The following is a 27,096-nucleotide window of genomic DNA, read 5'->3' as shown; positions in this document are numbered from 1 at the left end:
CAAGAGCCTCCCTGTACATGAGGTGGTTTGATGCTAGGAGTAACTCAGGGACAGGGGCTGAGTGCCAGCAGGAAAATCACAGGGGCAGGGGTTATCCTGCAGGATCACACGGGGGACAATCCTGGTGCAACCAGGACTGTCTGCAAGCATCAGGAAAGATGCCTTGCCCTGCCACCTACTTTTTGGTAACTTGTTCTCTAGGGAATTGGATGAATTTTCAGCTGAGACATACCAAGAAGCATTCACACAGGAATATGCCAGAGATGTCAATAACTAATAAAGCTTTCCAGACTCACCTGTTGACATTTGGTTAGGCAATTCGGCCCCCAAATAACTACTTGGCAACTCACCCAAGCCCCTTTACTTACAGGGTGTTGTCCAGGTTTTTCTCAGCCTTCAGCTGAAGCAATCCTGAACACGCTACAGGACCCCTGAGTGCCACACGCAATCCCCAGCTACAACAGCTGGGAGCTGCAGTGTCCAGTTTGCTAGTGCCAAGAGGCATGGTTTTGGGTGGCGTGGCAAGCCATCCCTTTGCTTTCTGTCCAAAGGGTTAACAAAATTTACGCTACAACGTTTCTGGTGGAAAAACTGATTAGGAAATTGTCATCAAGTTAGTCAAATATCCCTCTATGCCATTAAAACTTAGACATTGCAACATGGAGATTAATTCTCTCCCACGATAGCTATTAACATACTAAGGTTGAAATCAGCCCCTACATTTTGTTGCCTGCTCTGTATCCAGAACCACACATGTTCTCATATCCCAGTAACACAAACGGCAGGAGGGCAAAACAGCAGTGGCGCAGAAAGTCGTATGCGTGGTGAGCAGTAAGAGTAACCAGCAACATTCCTCCCATTTCATACCAAAGATAGGCACCTATCTTAAAGAGAAAAGCTTATACTATAACATGCTCCATGGGCTTTCACACTGATTTAATTGCAGCTCAAAACATTTAAAGCTAACTATTTTTTAATGCCCCTCGCTTCAGTGGGACTCAGGTTTCCCACTAAAACAACAGTAATACCCACCCGCCCCCAGTGCATCCACACTTGGACTTCTCCAGTCAGCTTCCTTACTTCTCCTGGTGAACTCGATGTGGGATCATTTTGAATGCAACTGGCTGAAAACTCATATGTCAATCATAAAAAAATCTCTCCTACCAAAACAGACCGGTGTATGTCTGAGACACCAACCCAGGAAGTTAAATTAATTAAACGTAAAGGAGCCTGTGCAGCACACAGAGCTCGTTTGCACTGCATAAACACACAGGCCACACAAGACAACATTATGGACTGACAGCAGTGTGTCACGTGTGCGGGGTATCATAAACAGATTTTTGACTTTTAACATGCATTCAAAAACCAAAAAGCCCTAAAATTTCTAAGGTGTATGTTCAGCAAGCATTAAAGCAAAAGTTTTCTTCTCCACTTCCTCTTCTGCTACAAAATTGCTCACTCACCTCCCTCCAGCAGATCTAACTTCTTTCTCTACATAGTCCATTAACTAAAGAATAATTTTCTAAATATAAACCAATTCAAAATGAAATTAATAAAAGCATAAAAACAAAAATCAGTGAAAATGAAATTTTCAAAAACAAATAGAAATCAAAGAAATTTATTTCCATCAACAAAAATACAGAATACAAAACGATACTGGTCCCACCCTCTGAACGTACTAAAGACAGGCACAGGTTGCTGCCACCCTAAGCGAAAGCTTCTCTGCTAATTCATAAGAACCTCCATTTGCACCAGTCTTGCGTTTGTGTCTCCCGATGTTCTGTAAGGGATCATCCCAGCAAACGTTATCAGTGCACGAGCTTGAGATCGAAGTTGCTACAAAACAGAAAGTACAGTTACTTTAGAATCAAAAACCCACAGTGGAAGCTGCGTTAGACATGAGTTAAACACTTGCCTTTTCAAACAAGCAAATGTAATGTTTATTTCTTAGAGCTGCTCTCTGGATAATCTCTCTCCGCATTTGGAAGGAAAATGAATTACTCCCTTTTCCAACTACTAAAACCATATAAAGTTACCCTTTTGCTTAAAAAAAACCCCTCCAAACATTTATTTAAAATTACCCAAGAAAAAACATTTTCAACAGTGTGGGGTGTTGCTGTACTGCAGCAATCTTGTCATTTCTGCATGAAGTGGGCTTTCCCAGGGCAACAGGATTCCTTTCCACCTTGCTGCATTTCAGCAGGGTCAACTTCATATTTCGCATTAACATTCTTAAAGCAGAAGGATTAGAAACAAACTGGTGGTGCCCCATGCACCTGGAGGTCTCCAGCATCACCTACAACATACCAATATCCTTAAAGGCTCTTCATTCCTTAACGCAGTGGAAGTAGACATACTGAGTACAGTCAGAGACCTTTGCCTGAAGTAACCAAAGCCCTTCTTGCGTATCAGAAGGCTACGTAACAGCTGAAGGAATTCAGGAATAATTTATTTAATTTGCTAAAGCCATTAGTAAATTAAAAGGAAAATCATTTTGATAACTGGTAGAGGTCAGGGGAATACAGAAATCCTGAATCTTTACGAAAAATGTGCAGCCTGATTGTTTTGATTGCTCACAGTGTTTTCTTCTTAAATACTAAGCATCTCTAAATTACTGTACTAGAAGATCCCACTGTTCAAATCGTCCTTTCATCTACTGACTGCAGGGAAAGACGAAGCAGCTTTGGCTGCTCTGGGCATGCGGATGGTAAATCTTACAGCAGGAACTTACACACTGAGAAGTGACCGAAGCCCATTACATGGCTGGGAACAGTTAGAAACACCATCCCTGATGCCCACCTGGGCAATTCTACCCCTTTTGCAGGGTGATGTTAAACCAGGCAGTTATTCAATGGTAACAGAGGAGCTTTGGAAGCTGACAGAGGAGCATCCCAGCTTTTCCATTATTTGTTTCAAGACACTGTCTGGATGCTGCTACTACTACAGCTGTGCAAAAACCCTTCAGCTTTACACATGGGGCAGGAAAGTAAGTTTTCTTTAGCATTAAGATCAGAGCCATTTAATATTCTGTTTCCATTATCCCATCTGAAGGAAAGCCACGACTGTCCACAAAGAGCAGCGGCCTGGCCAAACTGCAGAGCAGAGTTCCCATCTTGCAGCGTACTCCTGTCTGGCCAAGGACAGATGAACACCTGGAGCTGCGAATGGCACAGCCAGGGATACAGTGGGGGGCACTCTTCCCTTCCTTAAGTACCGCAGCTGAGGAATGCCAGAAGGCAGCGCAGCACATCAGTGGGCCTCTGGAGTAAGCAGCAAAACAGACTGACCCAATTGCTAAAAGCTGCCAGGACAGTTTCCCTAGCTGTAAGTTACCAGCTAGTTCATGTGGATCCATCAGCTATTTAACAAAGTAACCTGAAAATTACTTGTTCAGTTCCAGTCACAGTCAACACTCCTTTTAGTCTGCTTCCAAATCCGTTACACAGCAGGGTTGTGTAATTATGTCTGACCCGCTACTTTTCAGTGGAGGTCAAAATAGGTGGTAGATAAAAAAAGAACATGTCAAGGTGTCTGACTCTTTAGAATTAAAAATATTAAGAGGCAAAAACTCTCACTGTGACTAAGGCTTAGGAGCATTGTGAGTTACTGTTCCCTTTACCTTTTCGGTAGCAATGATACTAGAGCTGGTCTATTTTTAAAAAGCAGAACAACATGATAGGTTCCAATACTTCAGGAAAAACAAATAAAGGTTTGCAGAGGTTAAGAGCAGCCTGGAGGTCTAGATGTTCTATTGGCTGTAATTACTTAATGAATGTTAGAGTCACTTGCGATTTAAAATAAGACCACAAATAAATAATAATAAAAGAATTCCGTTCATTTCATGACCTAATTTTGCCGCCAAGATAATGCCCTTGGGCTGCTCCATAGAGTTCGCCACCCCGGGTCGTGGCAGGGAGCATATGACATTGCTGTCATGTACTCAGAGCGTCTGGGTCAGGGCTGTCACCGCAGCCATGGCTTCCGGCACCGCAGTCTGGCTTGGTGCAATCTCTACCTCAAATCTGACAAAATGGATCGGGCCAAGTGGGACAGGACTTTGCTCCCTCATTCCCAAAACTAATTAATGTATATACATTAAAAAAAAACACCCTCAAAAGACAGCTTAGGTAATTTCATTCTGAAATAAACAAAATGCATAAAATGCCAGCTCCGACTCCAAACCTGATAATTTCTAAATAAAGCCTATTCCATCTCTGAAGTGGGATGGGAGATGTTCTAGATGAGAGCATTACTGGGTTCAGGGGGCTCCAAAGGCACTACTCCTCTCCATCCTGCCCCCAGGACCATTCCTGCCAAAGCCCCTCTACCCCGACCCCTTACAGCAGGATCCTGCTTCGGGCAGGCAGTAGACCAGCGCTTGACACCAGAGCGCAAATTCAAAGGCCATGTGTTCCTACTCTGAGGGACTCTGTGCCCTGCTATTTGGAATAAGCCTCAGACTTACAGCTACTGTCTCGTGTTTTCAAATTCTTCTGATGAACAGAGGGATTTGAATCTGTCTGCTCCAATGGATCTGGAGAAAACCCAGGGAGTTCAATAATCTATTCAAGGAAAGGTCTTTTTTCACTTGCGCTGCCTATTGGGCAATGCGCTGAGATTGTTAAAGCTTCTGGAAGAGCCTCTTTTCCCCTAAAATTTGCTTCCCCATGGAAAAAGGAAAAGCTGCCTTTCTCCCAGGGAAGTTCAGAGGAAAAATTCTTGCCAAGCACAGCCTCCAGAAGCTCGTATCTGCTGTCTCTGTTCAGGTGAACAGCGAGATGTTGCTGAAGAAACACCCCTCTCCTCACATTTGTAATGCCCTCGTTTCTTCCCACCACTAAAATCCCCCAAGTCACTTCCCAGTCAGGGAAACTGAAGTGATCTAGATTCCCTGCTCCTGCACTCTTGGAGGAAATTCTTCAGGGTAAAAAAATAAAAGGGGGAACACAAGCTAAAGCTATTCTTATCCTACCTTCCATGTGCCCATGCCTGGTATTTTTCTGCACATGCCAATCTTCAGGCAGCCAGGAGCTACAGGGCTGTAAGATTCTTTCTCTCTAGCCAATCCTACATCAGCAGATTTATGCTCCCTTCTGACATTTTAGCCACATAGTTATTCTCTTATCACCTCCCTGACTGCAGAGACACCAGGCACTTGTCCCCTCTGATGGTTAAGCACAGCTGTTATTGCACAGCCGGAGGTCTGTGACTCAGAAACCCTGTGTCTCCAACACCCCTAGATACCCTGCTGCCATGAGATCCCACCACAAGGCCAGAAGCTTGATTAACAAAACTTGAAGCCTGAAAAAAGAAAACTTTCAAGGGTTTTTAGCAAGGTACATCATCAGCTGATCTCCACAACTGTAACAGCACAAGAGTGCAGAGCACATTTACAAAGCACGCTCACACTGAGCACACTGGTAACAAGCACGCTGTTGATACGATATGATGTCATGGTGTCTTCCTTCTACATGAACTCCTGCCAGCAAAGCTGCTGATCCCATCACCAATCAGCCCAACAATCTTTGGTAGGCCACAGTCATGGCATTCATACTGAGATGACACCTGACAGCATTACACCCCTAGGGAGATTGGTAAACGCTTCTACGTAATGCACAAGACTGAAAACAGCTCACTTGGAAAACAGAAGCTAAGGCTGTTTGCTCAGTGGCAACCTTGTGAACACGCAGAGCAGGTAACAGACTGCATTAGCCTGGGAATTCTTCACACGTACAGAATTTAAGGTGGGGGAAGCCCAAGCAGCATGCATCCTTCTCCAATGTTGCCGATTTAGTCTACAAGTGTAGCTGCAAGGCAGGATCCTGTAGCTCACACGCAGGCTGTACCCCAAAGACAAAAGCTGTATCATTACTTGAGCCTTTAATTTTCCGGTGTAATTTAAAAATGCTACTAAGACTTTTACCAATATTGCAATTTACAGTTCAAAGGCACTTTTGCAGATGACTAAAGCCTGGAATAAAGCTGGCTGTGGCCCAAGTTGGTTTTCGTTCTCAAAACAAGTTGATATTTATTTCCTAATCCGTAAAGATGGGATGAGTGGTTTGGCCTCGGTTTTAAAGTGCCTGTGGCAGCTTTAACTTAGTAAGAGCTACAAGACCAAACCCGAAAACAGCTGAGCTGAGAACCCTTCTGTTCCACACAGCATGTTGGCAGGTGAGTGCCTGCAAATCTGGCTGTGCCCTTTAAGTGGCGCCTATTTTGAGGCTTGCTGAAGGCATAGGCTCGTACCAGTGGGTGAGGGAAACGCTTCAGCACCGACTCTAGCAGTGAAGTCAAATCCACCGTTGTCAGCCATTTAAACCAGGCAGCCAGACCAAGCACCACCACACCTGGAAGCTGCTCACTCTGCTGCAGAGGCACCAGAACACCACGGGCAAACTGCTACAGTGAATGTACTTGAGCATCTTGGTGTATTGCCCAAGGACACTTTGAAAATGCCAGCCCACATCACTACAGAGGCAAGCGAAGGAGGGGAGTCAAGGCCTTTCCACCAGAAATCAGTTTTGCACAAACAGGGCACTAACTGAAATGAAAGGAGTGGAAATCAAGTTCTTGAAAAAGAACAGCTCAGTTATCAGGCAGCAACACCAACTATCCTAGAGACACCGCATTGTCCACATCTCTTAACTATTTAAGATCCCACCAAGAAGCAAACTGAACACTTGTTTTATCTTGCTAGGAGGTGGATGTATAACATAACATATCTTAATTAGCTCAATACCATTTAGAGCAATATCCCATCTTTATGCAAAGCTGAAGTTATGAGAGACCAATCTCAAGATTAAGTAACTGAGCAAGCTGAGTAGTCTAAGATTCTAAGTGACTGAGCAAGTCAAAAGCAAAGACCATTAGAGATTCACAGTTATTTGAAGCCAAATCCCTTGAAATCAGGGGACAAGGGAAGTAGTAAAACTTGTCAGACAGTGAGGATTATAATCTTACCGAATCTCTGTCTTCCATTACCCGCTGGGGTCTGGAAGGAGCGGCTGGGCTTGTGCCTTTCATCCTCTTATACTGGGTGAATAAAATATTCATGGTTGCAAGCAGGACCTCAGATAAATTGTGCCTGATCTACACAAAGAAAGTGGGGTGGGGGAGAGACGTATTCTAATGAAATGCAGGTTGACAGAATCATTACCCTTGCTATACAACATCAGAAAACCAAGCAATGATAACTATGGTTGATATTTACTCATAACAGTCATATATTAAATGGTTAGTCGCAGCTGTGACTGCACCGCATGGCAAAAAAAAAGTCACCCACAGTTGAGACAGACATGCATAATGGCTGCACCTTCATGTTTGATAGCAACAGTTCAGATAAAACCCAAAGTGCCTGAATACAAAAAAAACTCCAAAGCACCCAAATACACACAAACTGTCTAAGAGAGCAGCATCACCCTCCAGTTAAAACAGTTCAAGAGCAATAATAGCCTTGTGTTGTGCTTCGTATGCTTTATCTGCTAATACCCAGATACATGAGTTCCTCTAATTTGGATGGAAGGAAACACAAGACCCTACAATGCTCAGTGACCATTAAATGCATGGAAGAACTAAGTCAGCAGCATAGTTGAAAGTTTTCAATATCCCAAATTCCTGAATCAAACTCAGTTAAGTTCAGAGATGTTCAGATCTGCAGATGCCTTCTGCAAAATGGAGACAGGGTTTCTGGGTAGGGAACTCTAGTGCTCCAAAGAGCAGCATTAAGGAGAAAAAGTTGCAAGCCGAGAGTCTACTTGTACAAATAAAAAATAATTCCAGCCTATTTCCCTGTTAAAGAATGATGAGATGACAAGGTTTTAAGATCCTTTTAACAAAGCAAAAGGCTTTTGGAAGCTAAAACCAAGAGACATTACTTACTTCATCACTGAAATTCCGGAAGGCAGCAACTCTCTCCTCTACGCAATCTTGGCTAAGAGGTACAAGCTTTAGGCGTTCAATAATCTTCAAAAAGAAAAGCAGGAATCAGGGTAGATAATCAACGTTCTGTGTACCATATACTAATAAAGCATGCTTTTGAAGTGTTAATGAAATGCTCTTGATTCCATTCAAGAGAAATAGTTTCATTGTTATTTATTGGTTTATCTCCTCACTTTGTTGAGTAGCAGGATTATTTTGTTCAATGTCTACAAAATAGCTCCAGAAAGATCTTCCTGATTATCAAGCAACAGGGAAGAAACACATTTTTAAACTTCTATAGCACTGTAGCACCTCTTAACTCATTAAATAAAATTTTCTGGTTTAAGTGATGTTATTTGAGACGTTCTGGGCTTTCAAGGGCATTAGGAAGGCTGCACTTCAAACAGAACTCTTGAAACTTACATCAAAGGCCCTGTCAATGTGACCGGCGTGATATTCATCAAAAAACGTGATTAAGTCTAGCAGAAGGTAGAACGTGGAGTCAACAGATTTCTTTGCACTTATCCCCTGAGCTTTGTACCTGAAAGAAATTGTTTTACAATTTTATTGTGCAAAATGGCAACCATTTATAAATGTGCTCTTGCAATTCTTGGAAGCGGAGTCATCAAGCACAAGGACAGAAGGCATCTAACAAAGGACAGCTTTAATTTTCCTTAACCAGGAGGCAGAATTTTCACAGGTTGTGGTTTTTTAAAAATATTTTTTTATTCACTTCCAGTTTTCCATCAAATTCAGCGTTTATTTCCTTTTAAATGTTTACACTTTCCGTACTCATGGCAGTGACAGGAACCAGACACCTGCAAGGCAAGTGCTGTACAAGCACGTTTAACATGCTCTTTTACAACAGACAATTCACCAGCACAACTGCCTGCTTCAGGACAGAAGTTAAGACCTAAAAATGTATTAGACGTTTCCACAGGCTCTCTCTAGCTACACTTGCTAGGAGATGAATTGAAGAGCTGTCTGCTCCCTCTCCTAACCAGCACAAGGTCAGAAAGGAGCTCCCTCCTCAAGGTAGCGGTAGGTGCGGTCAAGTGCACGGTCCACACCGTGCACTGTGCTGCTGCAGAGAAGGCAGGCAGCTAGCCTCTTGGTCTTTTCTGTCAGGTGTCTCCCCGTTTCAAAAACATCACAAGAACGCACAAGAGGAAAGCTGCATCGCTACAGTAGCGTCTTCAGTACACGAAGAAAAGCCCTGTATTACATTTAACTGGCAAGAAGATGAGCTAATCAGAACCATTCTGGCTTTGCACTCACACAGGTTTGCAGCTGTAAAGTGGCATTACTGAACTGTAATATTTAGTGTGCTCATACAGATCAAAGCAAGCAGCAAAACAAAGCCCGTTACAGCCTTTGCTGAAGCTTAAACTCAAGCCATAGGTTTAATGCTCCTTAATGTCTGCTACCAAATGAGTCTCTCGCTAAGTCAATACGGCGCCAATTTTTACTCTGTCTGCAGCTGACTAAATGAAGGAAAGGGTGACTGAAGGAGTGACTGGCAAATGCCACTTGTCAAAAGAAGAAAGGCAAAGGCCTCTGACTGAAATCAATACATTTCTGTATTTGTCTTCCCAATTTCGAAGCACCAGCAAGTGTGCTTTATTTATTTTTATTCTCTCCCCACCAGAACGGTTGAGAAAAAGCAGTAGGACATTTCTCACAGGTACCCACATTTTGCTCTAGTAAAATATAGGAATTGTCCATGGCAGTCACTGTGACAAGATGCACCAAAAGAAGATGATTTAAAAAACAGTCCCAAAGCTATTTTGCAATTACAACCTTACAGAAATAGGTTATTCCTAACTTCTGACTGCTAATGAATCTTGAGCACTGATGTCTCTCAAACATGTATTCTAATTAGCACACTGACACTGCAGGTGACATTCCTTTTGGCCACTTCCATTTCTCTTTTATAAACACCACATGGCACTTTCCTAAAGTAACAGGCTGTGGAAATGAAGTCCACTGGTTACATTAACGGTATACACTTCTCAGCGTAAATGTCCTCTTTTAAGCTTTCATTAAAGCAGCAGTGGAATAAAGTTTTCAGGCAACTACTGCCTTGCTGTTCTGCTGTTACAAGTCAGAATCACTGGTTTTGTAGCTCTCTTATAGTACTACTTCAAGCAGGTGAATTGTGTGCAATGATTCTGCAACCGTTACGATAATTTGCTTTAAAAATCACCTAAAACCTTCACCATCTCATCACCACGTAACAGTACTTAAGGGGTAGCTACAAAGAAGATGGAGACTCCCTATTTACAAGGAGTCACATGGAGAGGACAGGGGGAATGGACACAAGTTGGTCTTGGGGAGATTTGACTGGACACAAGAGAGAAATTTTTCACAGTGGAAACAGTCAACCATTGGAATAATTTCCCAGGGAAGTGGTTGACTCAGCCACATCGTACACTTTTAAGATTCAGCTGGATAGGGTGCTGGGCCATCTTATCTAGATTGTGCTCTTCCTAGAAAGGTTGGACTAGATGATCCCTGAGGTCCCTTCTGACCTGGGATTCTGTGATAAAAAATACAATTCATTGTATTTATTCCTCCTTAATAGCCTCTGTCTCCAGTTGGCAACCCTGCAATTCCTTTTCCTGATTCACCTACAGATAAAGCTTCTTGCCAAATTTACCTGACCTGCCCCTGAAGATTATACTTCTGGTTTCAGTATTGCAAGCCATCACGAGCAGGACAGGGTAAATTCTGACCTCTTCTCTGTCTTCCTGAATACATTGCTGTGGATGCCACAGTCCAGCCAGCAGAATCAAAGTCAGGAACTAATGCCCACTAACTGACAGTCCCAGGTCAGGTCCAGGTGAATCACCCCATCCTGCCCCCTTGTCTTACCTCTCAGCAATGGAATGAGCCATGTTCTTCAACCGCTCTTTGTTTGACTGGGGATTACCGATCTGGGGAACGACGGGACTGAGGAGCTTGTTCATCAGTTCTAGAACTTTGTCAGGGTTCTGTTGGTATTAAAGTTACACACAAATAAAAGGAGCAAGATGGGACTTAGTGTTTAAATCTCATTGGACAAGCAGAAAAGTCTCATGCAGTGGTGTCTACTGCAAGCTCAGAGATGCCTGCCTCCCTCCCATAAACAGTCAAGATCATATTAGCTATGAGCAACACAATGCTGCTGGCTCACGCGAAAAAGTATTTTCCCTAATTTTCCTCTAAAACAGTGGCTATGGTTGTATCCACTTTTATTTCAAATGTATTTCAAAAGGAAACAAGAGTACTCACTATAAAGTCCAACTAGTTTAGACTTCAACATCTAGGAAACTGGAAAAGCACACCCTTCCAATAACAAATAACCTCACTAGCCAGAATAAAATCATGCATGGGACAATCTCCTCAAAAGACCACATTGATCAAGAACCAGGATGTCTTAAATCAGAATGGGTTGGAGTGTAATCCATCTGGGTTTGCTCACTGAAACTCCCCTCCATGCAGCCAATAACTCTGCTTTAACAGCAGGAGAAGTAATCTGCTTGAATAAGGGCAATTCAATCTCCAAGATTAAATTTAACCTCCTAACCACAGGGAGACTATTTGAAAAACAAAAAAGGGTGAACCAAGTACATATTTAAGACAGCACATAGAATATATTTACCTTTGCAAGGTCATAGAGTTTTGCAGCTTCTTCAAATAATCCTTTATTTTCTGCTGCAGAAGCCACTTTGTTAATAATGGGTTTTGTGTCACTTGCAAACTTGTCTATCACTCCAGGCTAAAGAGGGGACACAAAAATGAAAGGAGAGAAATCAGAATGCTTAAAAAATGACTGAATTTTATGTCAAGGCAATGAATATTTTACATGTTGGATTATGACTAGAAGGGCCTGTACATTTCCACGGGAACATGGGAAAGGGACACATTAAAAATAGAAAGGGCTCTTGTGAGGAGACTTTCTCCAAAACAGAGTCAGCACTGAGACATCTGTGGTTTCTAATTCATTCAAAATGACCCAGATAGCAGGTCAAATTCTAAGTTATTTTAATTGCTGATGACACATTACAGAAGAGAAGAAAACACAAAAGACTTCAGCTTATAACATGCCAGGGTCTCCAGGGATATTATTTGTGTATATTGGCATAACAGGTTGCAAGTGAAATCACACAGATAAAAGAAACGGTGACAAGAATTTTAAAAGAAACAACGAACACAAGTAGAATAAAACAGAGGAAAGAGTTAAGGATATCTTGAAAGGACTTTACTGTAGTTGAGGGTGTAAAAATAAGACTACATCACCTAGAAGAATTTATTTGGAAACTAGGATTGCTGGTTTCATACCAAAGAAACACAAGAATACAGTTACATTTAAAAGGAATTGAGTAAAGTCAAGAAAACAGGATTCACCACTAATGGTATAATCTAAAAACTATCTATCTCAAAGAACTGTAAAGTGAAAAAAATATTTGTAGAGATTACTGAAGATTACTGAGTTATCTTGCTCTCCTGTGTGCAATCTCACTGCTTTTAAACTGACAGAACAAAAACATCTAAAAAAACCCTGCCAGAAATAACTTTTTTTTTTTTTGACAGTAGCAATAATGTCAGCATATGGCCTAATCTTAAAATGAAGATTTAAGCCATTCTGGAGTCTGCTTCACACAGAAAGGTTCCAAAGTTGCAGCGAACAGAAAAACTTCACTGATTATCCAAAATTTTAATAATTTGCATGCACTCTCCTCTTTTCTGGTGAAACCTTAAGGTTTCCTTTATCTTCTGACCATGTAAACTTACATTTTACTTTTAGATTACTGCTTTTACAGCAGAAGTAAGATCCAGCACAACTAAAAATAGCTGATCTTTGATCCAATACTTACCCTCATCTATATGGAGAGGACAGATCAGTTGTGGCTCTTCCTGTGGTCTGTTAGCCCTTGCTCCCTTAATTACAAGAATTTTTAATGGGCTGCGATACATTACTCCTCTGAGGTGAATGAGGATAATGTAATATAGTTTTTGCACACGCACCTCAGTTAACAGAATAATCTCACTTAGAAGCCATTTTTACTAATTGCTTTTTATTCAGGTGTACAAAATTCACTTTCCTACTGTAAAGAAGAAATTCTGACCTCACTGAAGCACCTGATACCATTTGTTTCTTCAGTTACATCGGCTGCCTACAGGGACACAGTTTGCCCTGCGGTTCCTGACCTGCCTTCTGTTAAGGCAGGTCACAGATTATTCTGTAAAAGGATCTCTTAACTGGAGAACTTGCATGTATTCAAACACAGTAATAATTTGGCTAGTGAAAATTAAAGAAAAGCAAGATAGCCTCACAACTACTTTGGAAATCACACATAGTTTGTAATTTTTATGTAAAACAGAAACATAAATTGTCAACTCACCTTCCTGCTACCATCATTTTCCAGCTTTCCAAGAATCATATCAAACTATATCCACAGAGGTTTAAAGTACGAAAAAAAGGAAACAAGAAGAGAGAGATGAATGGCATGTATTTCACAACATATTTACTAAGTACAAAGATGCAGTCATGGATGAATGAAGAACAGTGATCGATGTCAAGATAATTTCTATATAAACAACAGACAGGCAAAAAGGCGTGATTAAATATCTTAAACATATAGTCATTGTGAGATCACCCATCAGCTAGGTCTGCATCAGGCAGAAAGAGTAAACAAGTGTTTAAGACTGTCCTGTCTCATAAAGATTTCAATGAAGAAATGAATTTCACTTTAAGTGAGGAAAGCAAGACATGGCCAAACATACCTCTCGGCTTTCAATTACTAGTTCACTAACACAACGCAAGAACATATTCTCTCCTTGGCTGTCCTTCTCATTCCTACAAAAGACAAGAGGAAAGTATTCCTGTTTCTGAGGACTTGCCAGGGAAGAATAATTAAGCAGTAATAACTAGGAAAAAAAATCTAGACACGTATATTAGCTCCTACCTGAGAAAGTAAAAGTACTGCAGAGCTTCCCTTGGATCCGTTGATTCAAACTTACGGGTGTAAAGCATCAGAAGCCGCACAAAATTTAGACGCCTGATGCCAGAAGGGTCACCAGCTTCGTGGCTTACTGCAATGTCAGAAACAATGCTATCAGAGAATCTAATGCCAAGAAACGTTGCTCTGATCTTCATCTCAAATTAGCCAGAGCCATGATCCGGAGCTGTAATGCAACTAAACGAATTAACTTCTAGGAGACTGTTCTGATACATGCTGCTTGTTTGATCAACTACATAGACCTTCAGCATCTACGGGGTACTCTGAGGGCTCAGAAAATACTCCTTTACAATAAAGTAAATGTGCAGGACTTACATAGCTGTGCACTCTGCCCAGAAGATTTCAGGAGCAATTTTAACTCAAACAGGACCAACGCAACATGAACAGCATGACAACGCAAACGCTCTGTCCGGAAGAGAAAAGCAATTGCAGCTTCAAACTGTGCTGTCAAGAACAATACTTGGAAGTAGAGGAAAGGCTGCTGGTTCACTGCAAAATGTGATTCACCTGAAGAAAAAAAAAAAAACAACCATAACACACACACAGAGCATAAGTGGAAATGATTTTGCAATCAGAGATCACCGACAGCAGATGCTTCCTGTCACAGTGCATCACTATTGCATATTCAGTACCAACAGAAATAAACACACTAGACAAAACTGAATGCCTAATCGCACATCAGTGGTTTATCTATAACTGTTCCACTGCAAATACATCATGAAAGACCACAGCATAAAGATGCATGCAGAAAGTGAAGGACAATGAACAGTTACTCAAAGAAGTTCCTTTGTTCTTTTCAGACAACGAGCCACCAACTCTGACAGACTACAATAGATTCTGTAGTGCTCATACTTATGCCAAGCGGTACAAATGATGTTTAAAACCTGGATTTTCCTATGCAGTGATACCAACGGTAGCTTATTGTACTTTTTCCCATGCATTTTGATCTGGGTGTGAGTGATGCTACAAACTAGAAGGCTGTGGAGAATTAAAATCTGTAAGTTTTGGAAAGTCACAGTGACCTAATTTTCATTGATTGGAAAATGATTATGGGAACAGATACTCTCTTGGGCTGCGGATGTTCCTAAAACTTTCTGAAGTGGAAGGAACTGTGATTTGGGTCCCCAGAAAATGACTTCAAATAGTGATTTAAGGGAAACAATGAACAATGGATGCACACAGAGCAAAGCCTTGGAAATACATGCCTACATTAGGTAATGATTGCTTTTCTGTTCTGTATTCCAGAAGCTGGAAGTTTTGCTAAAAGACCTTAGCATATTTATGGTGAGAGAAAGCAATCCAAAATTTAGTATGGTTAAAGTACAAATAGCAGCAGTGTTGTTCACAGATGAATATTCACTCTCTTGATTGCTGGGAACACACAGGACTCACTCGTCGTGTCTTATTGAGGTCTGCCGTTACCCTAGGGAAGCAGGCTGTCCACGAACACCCTAAAGATGCCTGTCACTAGAGGAGAGCTATAGGATTTTGTGGAGTCTGGGTTTGTGTAGTAACAATTGGGAACAGCCCAAAGCAGAAAAAAAAAAAGCCCAAGCAACACATGTCTTTGTGGCTTCTTACCATAGTCTTCTAGCAGCTGCTTCTGGAACTGTGATAATGTTAGTCGGTCTTGTGGAGAACTCGCGCCATCATCATCAAAACACACTTGGTTCAGCTAGAAAACACACCCAAAAAAGAGAAGCACAGATATTTCAACTTCACCTTACACAAGGGATGCGCTCAGAAGATACTAATTCCAATTGTGACTAGCAGCTACATCTAGCCACAACATCAGGTCCATCCGTTGCTGGGAAGCAAAGATCTCCAAGGCAGCAACAGCAGAAATCCATGCAGATATAACCCAGGTGTCCTTTTGTATCTGTCCCTGCCATCAAACTCCGATGCTGGGACTCTGAATACTCTCTACGCAATAATTAAAACCAATATTTTTTTATCCCGTCTTAACAAATACATCATTCTACTCCCTCTTTCTGATAAAGGAGAGAAATGGGTACTGACCAGTATCTATCATGCCCCCACCAAACTGTAAGGACTTTGGACTGTAGACACATCAACAGCATCATCTTCTGCCAACTGACACCACCTTTTCAGCCATAATCCATCCAGAAAGGAAAATTCAAAGGATCCTCACTATGGCAAGCTAACACTACTTGTAAAAAGAGCTGACACAGATCCGTGTCAAATGAAGAACATGACACTTCCAAAGAGGAGTGTCCCCAAAATTAGCACCTGATAGTACAGAGGGTAACAGAGCAGCACTGGGACACGGGTTGCCAGCCCTTCACTATCTGCAAGGTCAAGTCACATGCATTACTTTGATGCAAAACACCAGACCTAGAAGTAGGGAGGCTAGCAGAGCAGCGCAGAAATGCAATACCATTTAGACCTGTTCTTAAAGAAAGAAAAAAAAAAAAGAAAAACCAAGAAACAGCAACACAATCCAAACACCACACTTACTTTTAGCCAAAGATAATCTTCTGTTTTATCAGCAACTTCACTCTGGTTATCTGTAATGTCACAACGGCCAATAATACAATAAACAGCCCTTTTGTACGGGTCAGTATTATTTCTCAGAGCTCGCCTGTAATGAAGACGCAGTTTATTTTCTGTGGCAGGAGACAGTCTAAGGGGAAAAGAGGAAAATACATGAACCCATCTTTCCCAGGTATGAGGAAACCTGGATACAATCAACGTAAACAGGTGTACATTCACAGCAAAGGCATAATGACACTGCCCAATATTTCTTGCACTTTCAATTTACATCTGCCGGTAAAAATTTTGCACGCATGAATTTAAATGTATAAAGTTATGGAGGATCATCTTCAAATACCCATTGCAGGACAGAAAAAAAAAATCAGATTACAGTCTCTTTAGGGGTGCATTAATATTGTGGTAGGTGAGCTATTTTGGTTTGCTCTGCTATTTTATAATTTCAGAAAGACAGCTCACAAAGTCTTTGGACTCTTTGGGTTAGTAACAAACAAGTGAGCAGGTCGTTGTACCATAAAGTCTTTTAGAAGAGACACTTTCATTTTTATCACTAAATACTGTCATAATGTTCATCATTCTATTTCTTGTACTCTCTTGTAGAGAATTTTACAGAATTGAATCAATAAAGTGTTCTCCTAGACTAAGACACTGTCAAATCTGTAGGCAGAGTACCTTTTCATAGCTGTAATAAAAACAAACTAAATCAACTATACTGTTTCTCATTAAAGTGTTTGTAACGAAAACAATGATACCTTCACTAAGGTTTCTGGAACAATCTCATTATAATGAGCACTCCTAGATATTCTCTACAAACCAAGTTAATTTAAAGAAAAAGAACATGGTGTAAATGGTACTTCGATTCCCCCCCCTCAAGTTTGTTTGGTTTTAAGACGTGCAAACCGATATGTTCTTGCTCACATTTTCATACCTGAAAAGCCCCAATACATTCAGCATATTGCAGGATGAAGGCTTCCCACATACACGAATGAAGCTGTCATAAGCTGAGGTGGGACATTACAGGTTCATGTCCTAGCACTTAGCCAGTCCCTCCAGTTTCCCCCAATTTCAGCCAGTACCTTAGCACAGTGCCATTGCCTTGAAGGGAGGACAGCTATGATGGAATAGCTGACCATGTGCATGTTAGAAATTCATTGCAAGTGGAAAGAGAAACAAGATAACCTAAAACGTCACAGCAGACTTTGGAGCACACCTTAAGATGTGCTAACTCAACTTCTTGCAACCACATAATCAGTAGTTTGGCCAGTGGCTTCTGTCAAGTGATGGATAGCAAAAACTGGATGAGGGGTATAAGCACAACAACGATGTGAGCGTGAAAGCCTCTAAAGGCCTCTAACAAACACTACTTGCTTTTATTGTGTGGCATTCTTATGAAAACAGGTGTAGTAAAAAGCGTTCCCCAAAGGAAATTCAACTAATATAAGGAATGGGGGAAATAAAAAGACAGAGGATTCATGACAGCAGACTAAATCTGATCTACTGTATGCAGTAACCTACCATTACACAGGGCAGATCCTATGGTGAAAAAGCACAGCTACACCGCTCTATTTTTGAAATGTAAATTTTTGCATATTTTCAAACAACTTTCTCTATGGAGAATTCTAGACTTCAAAGCCACAAATTAAAACATACAAACTTCCTACATGTAATTTAGCTAGGTAATATAAAAACCAGGCAGCCATCACCACCAGGAGAGAACTGAGCTGCTTATATTTCTACCAGCTGATACAAGCCACTGATTATTTCATTACTCCACAACAACTCTCACTCACCCCCTGCCCTCCAAAAGGTCTTTCCTAGTTCCCAATTACCTTTTATCTTTACTGTGCATGTATTCCTGGAACCAGGTTTTAAACTCTCCCAGCTGGTGCTGTGCCCGTTTCACCACATGCATGGCTGCAGTCAAATCTCCACAGCGCATGCAGTAGTAAATCAGTGCCCAGACAGGATGGCCCTCCACCTCACCATCCTGAAAAAAAATAATAGTTTTTTTTTAAAAAAAGCAGCATATTTGAATTAATTTTCTTTATAATTTGCCTAATTCATTATTTCTGCCCTTATACCCACGCACTGATTTTGGTAAAAAATTCCGTTTGTGTTACAGAAGCCAGAGGTTGAAGTCCTGTGAAAGCTGTGCACATCCTAGCAGCAAAGGATGGGAGACTCCTCTCCTTGCCCAGATTTCAGTTCTGAGTGAGGTTCCGACAACCCCAGAGCTAGCATACAGATATCTCCCCACCCAGGAGGTAGATTTCGATTAGTCCATTGAGGTATTAAACACATTTGTACTGAAAAAGAAAGATACCAAACTAATCACGGATCTCAGCAGGATCCATGCTGAAACGACAGCTAGGCTCAGCTATGTGGTCTCCAGTGTTAAAGTTTATTATTATTTAATTTAACTTTTAGCTTTTATTTTTCAATCCAGCCTGCCTGTTTATCTGGTAATCTTGTAGGTGCACAGCTATGGACTTCCTACTATGTGCAGGTGTGTAGGATTTTATTCAGACTCCTAAATAAAAGCTTGGGCTACAGTTCAGATCGATTCATTACATATGGCGATGCCAGTTGTTGTTGACTACATCTTACAGTAAGTGCAAATAAACTGAGAAAAAGCAAACCAGGGACATTAAGTTACTGCTTTTTTGAAACATCATAACGTATTCTAATACCTGCTTGTTGATGTCGAAAAAGACCACCTGAAGAGACCATAATTTCTAGAATTTAGAACTCAAACTGCTGAGCACCTCCATGCCTCAGGACTAGTGATGTTCTCCATCTTCCATTTTCCTAATGAAAGATTCTAGAAATGGAATAAAAGCCTGTTGCCCTAAAAACAACAGAAAAACCACTGGAGGCTGCACTAGTTTCCTGGCTGTGCTGGAGCACTTTTTCAGCTCAGTCACTGGAAGTAAGGGACATACCTGAAGACCAGGGACAGGGGCAGGGAGTTTGATGTTCAAGAAGCTGCGGACTAGTTGGTAGGTCCCTGGGACTCCACCCAGCTGAGCCTGGTGCAGGTTTCCAAAGACTGTCACAAAGGTGTAATTTTTGTAACTGAAAAACAACATAACAAAACAAACTTGTGAACAGACTGTAACACACTCGCTACAAAAACATCCACTGCCTTTCAGATCCAAGTGAATTAGCAATTTAAAGCAAATTACCTTGATGTTCAAACATCACCATTACAACAAAATGAGGCAAAAAACTTCCATCAATTTAGGAAGGTCCCTGTATTCAGCAATCTTAAGAGAAACCCTGTTTGGAGACTGTGAGGTACTGCTCCAGGTTCAATACTATCATGAGTTTCCTCTCATTAAGTTATCTTAATAAGTTAAACTCAGTTATGTAACTGGCAAAAAGCCTTTCTGTCCTAATGCTTTAACTCTCAATCCCATCACAAAAGAACAGTTAAACACCACTGATGTGTTTGCCTCTCTTCCCTGCCCTGCGGACAAACTTGAGGGCCATGGATTTACCAGCAGGAAATCACAGAGAAAAAATGAATTTAGAGGAAAATTACTTATAAAGGCAGCCTTGAGAACACCTTCTAAAATAACCCAAAGCCTTTAATCAAGACAGGTAATTTAAACAAATATTCATGTTTAGCAGCAGGAGCCTCAAAAGTCTGTACACTGAAGGAATACCTACATAAAGCAGCAGCAATAAATTATGTGGGTTTTTTCCCTGCAGCATGAGACTTGTGCACCGCCAGACTGTAACACTGAAAGGTTATGCTAAACGTAACAAGTATCACCATATCTTGACATCATGGCTGAGTTAAGCACAGGCTCCTCAAGGCTTAAGACCACATTTACTCCAAAGCAACCAGTAGCACTACATCTCCTCCTCATACATGTAAGGGGCTGGTGAGGCATGGAAACACCCCTGTATTAGGCAATTCCTGCTAGGAAAGAAAAGCTACAAAGCAAGGCACAGGGGTTTTTTTGTTTGTTTGTTGTTGGGGTTTTTTTTGGTTGGTTGGGGTTTTTTTAAGCCTGAATGGCCCAATTGCTACAGTTGGGAGGACTGGGGGAAAACTCTATGTAATTAATTTCAGTTAGCAGTTAATGGCACTGAAAATTTAGCACGTTGTATATTTGGCAAATCAGATTAGGTGTCGCTGGCTCACTGTACACTGCTGAGACCGAAGAACTGGAAACAGAAGATCCTTCTGATGTGTCAGTTCATCTGTGCACAGGCAGGCCCACTGGCACCACCCCTGGGTGACAGCAAGTGCTGATGAGGTGTGGCAACCAACTGCCACGGGCCAAGAAGAGGCTGGGCCTGGAGGCAAAAACATCTCTTCCCAGCATGCTGTATTAGAGCACAGCACTTTCCGAGCTCAGATTGCAGATCTGTATCCATAACAAATGCCCACACACTACACTGCAGCTATTGTTTGCTTTCCACTGCTGAACTAGCCTGCTACATTGGCGGCTACTCGATAAGAGATGCTGCAATATTCACATCTGCAGTGAACAGGTACTAGCTTTGGGCTTTCTCTCTACAACCATTCTGTCTGCTCTGCAGCTGGCAATTCTCCAAGCATTTTCTTGGTTGAGGAGCTTAGGCCCCTGTGATACTTGCTGATATAGACAGTAAACCACTTTCCAGAGTCTGAAAATCATTGCTAGATATCTCAGTGTCAGCCTCTTCAAATTTTACAAAAACCTTTTGGTGTAGAAATGGCATGATCAGAACCTGACTCACTGCACCAGATTTCTCCCCACTGCTTCCTCACTTCCTCCCAGCACTAACTCCTGCCAGTGATCAGGAATCAGAAAGGGTGTACAGAAAAGGGGAATATTTTTGCAGAGGAGAAACAGACCTCTTTCCACAAGTGAATGATTTTCACTTACCACTACAACAGATACAGAACATTTAAGGGCAACATAGAATAAAAGGTCTTTGTGTCTTCTAAACAACCTCCCCATGGATTCAAGGCCCTTTTAACTAGAACAGTTTTTAACTAAAACAGTTATATACTCAAGTGGCTGCTCTAAGACCTGCAAAACAGAAAAGGCAAGCAACAGACACTCTGTGAGAAGCAAGAGATAGTTCATTTTTTAGTATGTTTGTGTGCATTACAAAGTTATTCTGGCTTATTATTAGGGAACTCTATTAAACTGTGCTATGCAGAGCATTCACCTTACCTTTGTTCTAGGTAGTGCAAAGCCTGCCTCACAAATTCCATACGGACCTCCATGTTTGTCCGGACTTTCAAGGCATCGCTAGCAGGAACCAGGGTAACATCAGTCATTTGTTTCACCATGGCCCACATCTCAGAGATGTTCTATAATCAAGCCATTCCATGCAACAGTGATTAGTACAGAGATGAACAAGCAACACTGTTTTGAGCTACGTGGTGTTTTGATGTGTAAGAAAAGCATAAAAACATAGTACCATCAGTTTAGATTTATAATGGAGATACTGGACACAGTCATGAAGGTAAGCCACTCTGTTATGCAGAAATCAATTTTCCTAGGCTTCTCTGTATAATTCTTGCACAAGATGGCTATAAATATTGTACCTGCAGTTGTCACCCAGAATCAACAATGATTTCCAAAACTAGGCTGGGTACATGGTGCTCAGTCTCCTTCCCCATTTCCAGCTTGTACATCCCACTCAGTAAATACCACATCACCAATTTTCCATGTAAGAAATTGTTCTGGCTGCCACTGGAAAGCTGTGCAATCAGCTGTGATGAGAAACGTCTAAAGGACACTGATCACTTGGACAAAGACTCAGGTCTGAAAAAAACATTGAAAGCCAACCACGTCTGCTCATCCATAAGGATGAGATCATATTGATATCTAATCTACAGGACTAGAGTATCCCTGCTGAAACAGCAAAATACTGAGAAGTAACAGCACTGTTAGCTCCAGCAAGGGCAGGTGTTCGATCTCAGTGCTTCAAAGCAGCAAGAACATCAAAACTCACCGTGTTGTCCCTAGCAAAATGAACAGAGCTGTTCAAAGGAAAGATGCATGTCTAATTCAGAACTGACTGAAACATTTGTCCCTCAGCTTCTGAACAGCTTTTTGCTCTCCCAATTTGCAAGTTTTTTCATGACTTCACCTTCCTGCAGTATTCTCCTCCAAGCACTTCTCAAAGGTGGCCAGGTTTCTGCATTTGATTTTTTGGCGTGGACCAAGGCAAAACAATTAATGGAGTGGGATAAAAAAAGAAAAGCAGGCAGATCGTTGGTTTAAAGCCAGTCCTAGGGGCTTTTTACTTTGCTATGGGAGCATCCTTCAGCTTTAGCAGGATCTGATTGAAAACCCTTCACCTAAAACAGGCAAAGGCTATTAGGAAGCCACATTTTGAAAACCAAACACCATAGAATCCATTTATAATGAAAAATATTTTTTCTCCTCAACATCTCATCACTCAGGATGGGGTACTGCGGTGAGGGCAGGCTCTTTTCTTCCTCACTGCTTTAAGAAATTTTCACCATGACCAAGTTCATCACAGGTGGGCCCTGCTGTACTAGAGAAGATTCCAGTATTGGCTTTGTGTTTTCTGTGGAGCCGTGCAATTTTTTTTCAGCAATATCAGTATTTTTCCACCAATGTCAGCAGGCTGTTAATCACAGCTGAAAACAGATTAAATACATTTCCTTATGTTAACTCACTGGCAGTACCTTATCACCCAGTTCTGCAACAGCAGCGCAAAGGTCCACCAGGTTAGGCTGCAGATGTCCATTCACTATCTTCTCGTTATAAATATAAATCTGAAACATATTAAAAGTAAGCAAACTTAACAATGCATGTTACTCCCCTTTCCCCTCCCCAGCTACAGCAACAAATTCTGAACCAGGCTTCAAGAACAGAGTGTCCCCCCTTCTGCCTCCTTCCTACATTAGCTGCTTCTAATCCAACGCAGAGGAATGGGCATCAGCACCAACCCTACTTCCACAATACCAAGACCCAGGCCTGCCTGAAGGCAGGCAGCAATTCAGCTGTTCAAGGGTTCTGCATGGCAAAGCCCTGTGCTGAATACCCTGTTAGACTAACTGCAGCTAATTGTTGGAGGACAAAGATTAGGAAGACCTGACAACTGGATGGCTGTGACATTCCCCTGCATGGCAGCCTCCTACCTGCTGACACAAAAGAAAGACCATTTTGCCTGTTTGTGGCAATATTCAGGGAAATCTGACGTGGGAAAGGAGAGCAGAAACCCTTCAAAACCTCCCCTTAAACACATATACACATGCACACACCCATTTTGATTTAAATCTTGGTCTTAATTTAGCTGCTTCTATTATTATTTATTGTACTCTTAGCCCAAAGACCTTCTAGCTACCTCTGAAAAATAATCATTCTCAATACTAGAAAAGCACTGCCGTTGTACTTTAAATCCCTTTTTCTTGCATGCACTACTACTTCAACATGCCCAGCATGCAAACAAGATGCGGAGCTCAGGACTGCAACTAGAATCTAGCATCAATGAAATCATGTATATGGACTTCACCATGTTTCTGTGAACTAAACATGAAGCACCACCAATCATTTCAGTGTAAATAAAACATGGCTGATGATAAACTGAAACAGCACAGGACTCCTAACTACCCACTGAAACCCATAGGAGCCCGTATCCAGCACTGAAACCCAGGTATTTTTGCACTCAAGTCGGGGGATGTTAAGGACAACTCAGCCAGGCCAGCTTCTCCAGAGGGCTTGCTGGGAGCACACGGTAGCCGCACCAAGTGTTTTGGCAGCAGAAGCCTGGCCACGAATGCCACATTTCCACAGCACATCACAAGCAGCCTGCACGCAGCCTGTAAACCTGATGAGAGCACGCCTGCCTGCCCACAGGGAAGACACTGTGACTCTACAGCTACCCCTGGGGGGTAGCGGTGGTGGGACGGTCCCGCGGCCGTGGACCGATGGGTTCACACCCCACGCGGGTTTGTGGGAGTGTGATATAGTCTCGGGGACAGGCAGCGTCGGTCAGTGGGTGGTGAGCAGCTGTATCATTTGTGTTTCTGTGGTGTTTAGTTGCCAGCTGAGGCTGAACCACAACACCCTGGTACTAGCGAGGCTGAGCTTTCCATACCCACAAAACATCAGGGAACAAGGACATCAGCCTCGAAGTATGAATATAATTATGCCACAAGAAAGATCCTTAATACAAGAATATTACAGTAGAGGTGGACCAAATTAATACATGCTAACAACAACTAAACCAAATGTACACTTCATCAGCACAACCATGTACCTTATTTTGTGATTCATTTCTTCAGTTACCATAACTGAATGCAGACACAGAAAAACAGACGTACACAATGCTATCTGGCTCAGCAAAGACTGAGCCAACACACGCAATCACAGTAATTGTGTGCAAATTAGACAACGCTTTGTCTACATAGTTTTACATATTCCATTTTAAAAAATCAAGTTATTCTCTTTCATTTTGTTTCCAACAGTGCTGGTAAACAGGTCATCTCAAACAACAAAAGTAACAAATTGGTTATGTAAAGTTTTATCAGCTTTCCCTGAAAATTTCCAGAGGGAGTCTAATTCCACCAGGCGTATTAATTCATAGCTGATGCATTAAAGCTTCTCAGAAGCTGAAAGGACTAAACTCCTGACAGTCCCTGACTCAGACCTTATTGTAAGCATCCTTGTTCTCTTGTGGTTTCTTCCCTTGCAAAGATCGTTTCAGGTATTTGAAGAATGCAACTTGGTGCCTGATAGGATTAAAAAGATCGTGAGTAAGCTAGTAAATTCATTGATAACAGACTCGGGGCATCAGTGCTGAGATAAGCACTCCTCGAGGAACTAGTTTAAATCAGCCCCTTGTGATAGTCCAAGGCTAAAGGACTGATAAACTAATTCAACTACTATATATGGGCAAAGGAAACCCAAAGTTCAACCAGCAGACAGGTGAGGAAGACCATCAGAGACCACTGGAGGACCCCTGAAAAGAAAACTATGCATGCAGATTGAACTTTTACATATGTTAATGAATCCTCGGGAACCTTATGACTATGTATGACTTTATAGCATATAATCTTTGGAAGTTTACCGAATCACTGGAGCACTCACAGAGGAGCAATCCCCAGTGCTGCCCAGCGCTGTAATAAAGGATGCCTGCTTAATAGTGACTTTGTTACTATTGAGTTTTATTTTGGGAACTTTCTGGATACTCCGCTTCCTCTTACGGGGAGATTCGGACTTTGAAGGATAGTATCCGCGAATTTTTGTATCAAACCGATGCCATTAAATTGGATATAATTTGACAAACAGCAGCACTAAGACTTCAGCATGTTTTTTCCCTACATGCACACATCAGAAATGTGATCCTCCACATGCGAGAATAAAGGGAATGGAAAGTCTTCATGTGCATACCATTACACATTGAAATGAATTCTAAAAAGATTATTTTTCTTGAAAGGTTACAAGAGTTTCAATTTACTATATGAGCATAAATTACTTCTACAGTCATGTATGGTATTCAGGATCTCCTTTTGACAAAAAAAATCCTGTAGCAGAGAGATGAATACACTTCTAAAAAAAGTCAAGCTACATTTCTGCATTTTTCAACTGCATTTTAACCACAGGCAGACATTTTTGTGTTTCACCTACCATATCTTCTTACACACTGCACTCACAGATCTTTGTTTTCTACAGACAGAGAGAGAGGTGGGGAAATTAATGTTTGACTGTTTTTTCATTTCCACTCACCTGCCGAGCATATGCCATCTCCACGTTGTCTAAGGAGCTGCGACCTGGAGGGCCCAACTCCCCAACGTAGCTAGGCTGTTTAATGAGAAGCACAAAGTATAAAATTATTGCAAAGCATTTTACCAATATATCTACTCCTGAAGAACAACAGCAAAACCATGTTCCTGACAGAACTAAGAACAGGGTTTTGAACTATCTACAGAGTAAAATGCAGTCTCACTGCAATACCTTATTATGTTCCCAATTTAGCTTAAATTTTCTAAAGTGACAGAAACGCTCCTTATTCAGTGCACAAACTAACCATTAGCTCTCTAGAACTAGCACATCAGCACCTCTTGAGAGCATCTTATAATTTCAGTTCTTTCCTTTTGTTTCTTGAAAGGTTGCTTATTGTCATGTTAATATCTCACTGTGAAGCATCTAGTCTGAATCTCCATTCACAGCAAGGACACAGAATTGGATGGACCAGCTCAATGGAACCAGTCTAGCAAAGCAGACACTCCAGTTTTGTCCTAGTACCATGACACAGACACAAAACGTGACTGCAGCATTCAATTATCTGCGAAGAAGTGCCCCGTGCCGGTCAGGTCTAGGAGGAAGGACACTGGCAATATACTGACCTGAAAAAAAAAAAAATCATCTTCCTACCCACAGAGACTATGTCAAGATTGAGATATTTTCAGTGTAGAAGGACAGCAGATGGAGTCACAGCATGGAATATTTGTGCTCTTTTATAAAATTTTAAATATAATACTGACGTAATATTCTAATGCTGCATAAAGCTATCCTTGCAACTGTTCACTACAAATCACAGGTATGTTTTCAGTATAGCCACTACTGAACATGGATGCTCACCACACTCTGGGGAAAGGAATACTCCTAATTAAGTACGTAACATTCTTCAATATTCCCTGCTTCCTAAGGTCTTCATTTCAGCATCAGCACTG

General features: G+C 41.6%; 1 protein-coding gene across 4 annotated transcripts in view; it reads right to left on the bottom strand.

The window, feature by feature from the left end:
- Positions 1–1,602: 1,602 nt before the first annotated feature.
- The window catches only part of NUP93 (nucleoporin 93), a 91,550-nt gene continuing 66,056 nt past the window's right edge, over positions 1,603–27,096 (bottom strand). For all 4 annotated transcript variants that reach the window (XM_075101749.1, XM_075101751.1, XM_075101750.1 and 1 more), the window contains 17 exons: positions 26,150–26,224; positions 23,104–23,193; positions 21,614–21,753; positions 19,379–19,511; positions 18,266–18,423; positions 16,404–16,569; positions 15,507–15,600; positions 14,241–14,432; positions 13,872–13,998; positions 13,690–13,762; positions 13,308–13,352; positions 11,564–11,680; positions 10,795–10,913; positions 8,344–8,461; positions 7,882–7,965; positions 6,964–7,092; positions 1,603–1,836 (listed from right to left, as the gene is read on the bottom strand). In XM_075101749.1, coding sequence (XP_074957850.1) covers positions 1,726–1,836; positions 6,964–7,092; positions 7,882–7,965; positions 8,344–8,461; positions 10,795–10,913; positions 11,564–11,680; positions 13,308–13,352; positions 13,690–13,762; positions 13,872–13,998; positions 14,241–14,432; positions 15,507–15,600; positions 16,404–16,569; positions 18,266–18,423; positions 19,379–19,511; positions 21,614–21,753; positions 23,104–23,193; positions 26,150–26,224 — 1,971 coding nt within the window. In that variant the 3' untranslated portion in view covers positions 1,603–1,725. The remainder of the gene's footprint in view (positions 1,837–6,963; positions 7,093–7,881; positions 7,966–8,343; positions 8,462–10,794; positions 10,914–11,563; positions 11,681–13,307; positions 13,353–13,689; positions 13,763–13,871; positions 13,999–14,240; positions 14,433–15,506; positions 15,601–16,403; positions 16,570–18,265; positions 18,424–19,378; positions 19,512–21,613; positions 21,754–23,103; positions 23,194–26,149; positions 26,225–27,096) is intronic.

The sequence above is a fragment of the Phalacrocorax aristotelis genome, chromosome 8 (genome assembly GCF_949628215.1).
Source record: "Phalacrocorax aristotelis chromosome 8, bGulAri2.1, whole genome shotgun sequence".
NCBI classification, from domain to species: Eukaryota; Metazoa; Chordata; class Aves; order Suliformes; family Phalacrocoracidae; genus Phalacrocorax; species Phalacrocorax aristotelis.
This window is presented reverse-complemented; position numbering and strand designations above follow the sequence as displayed.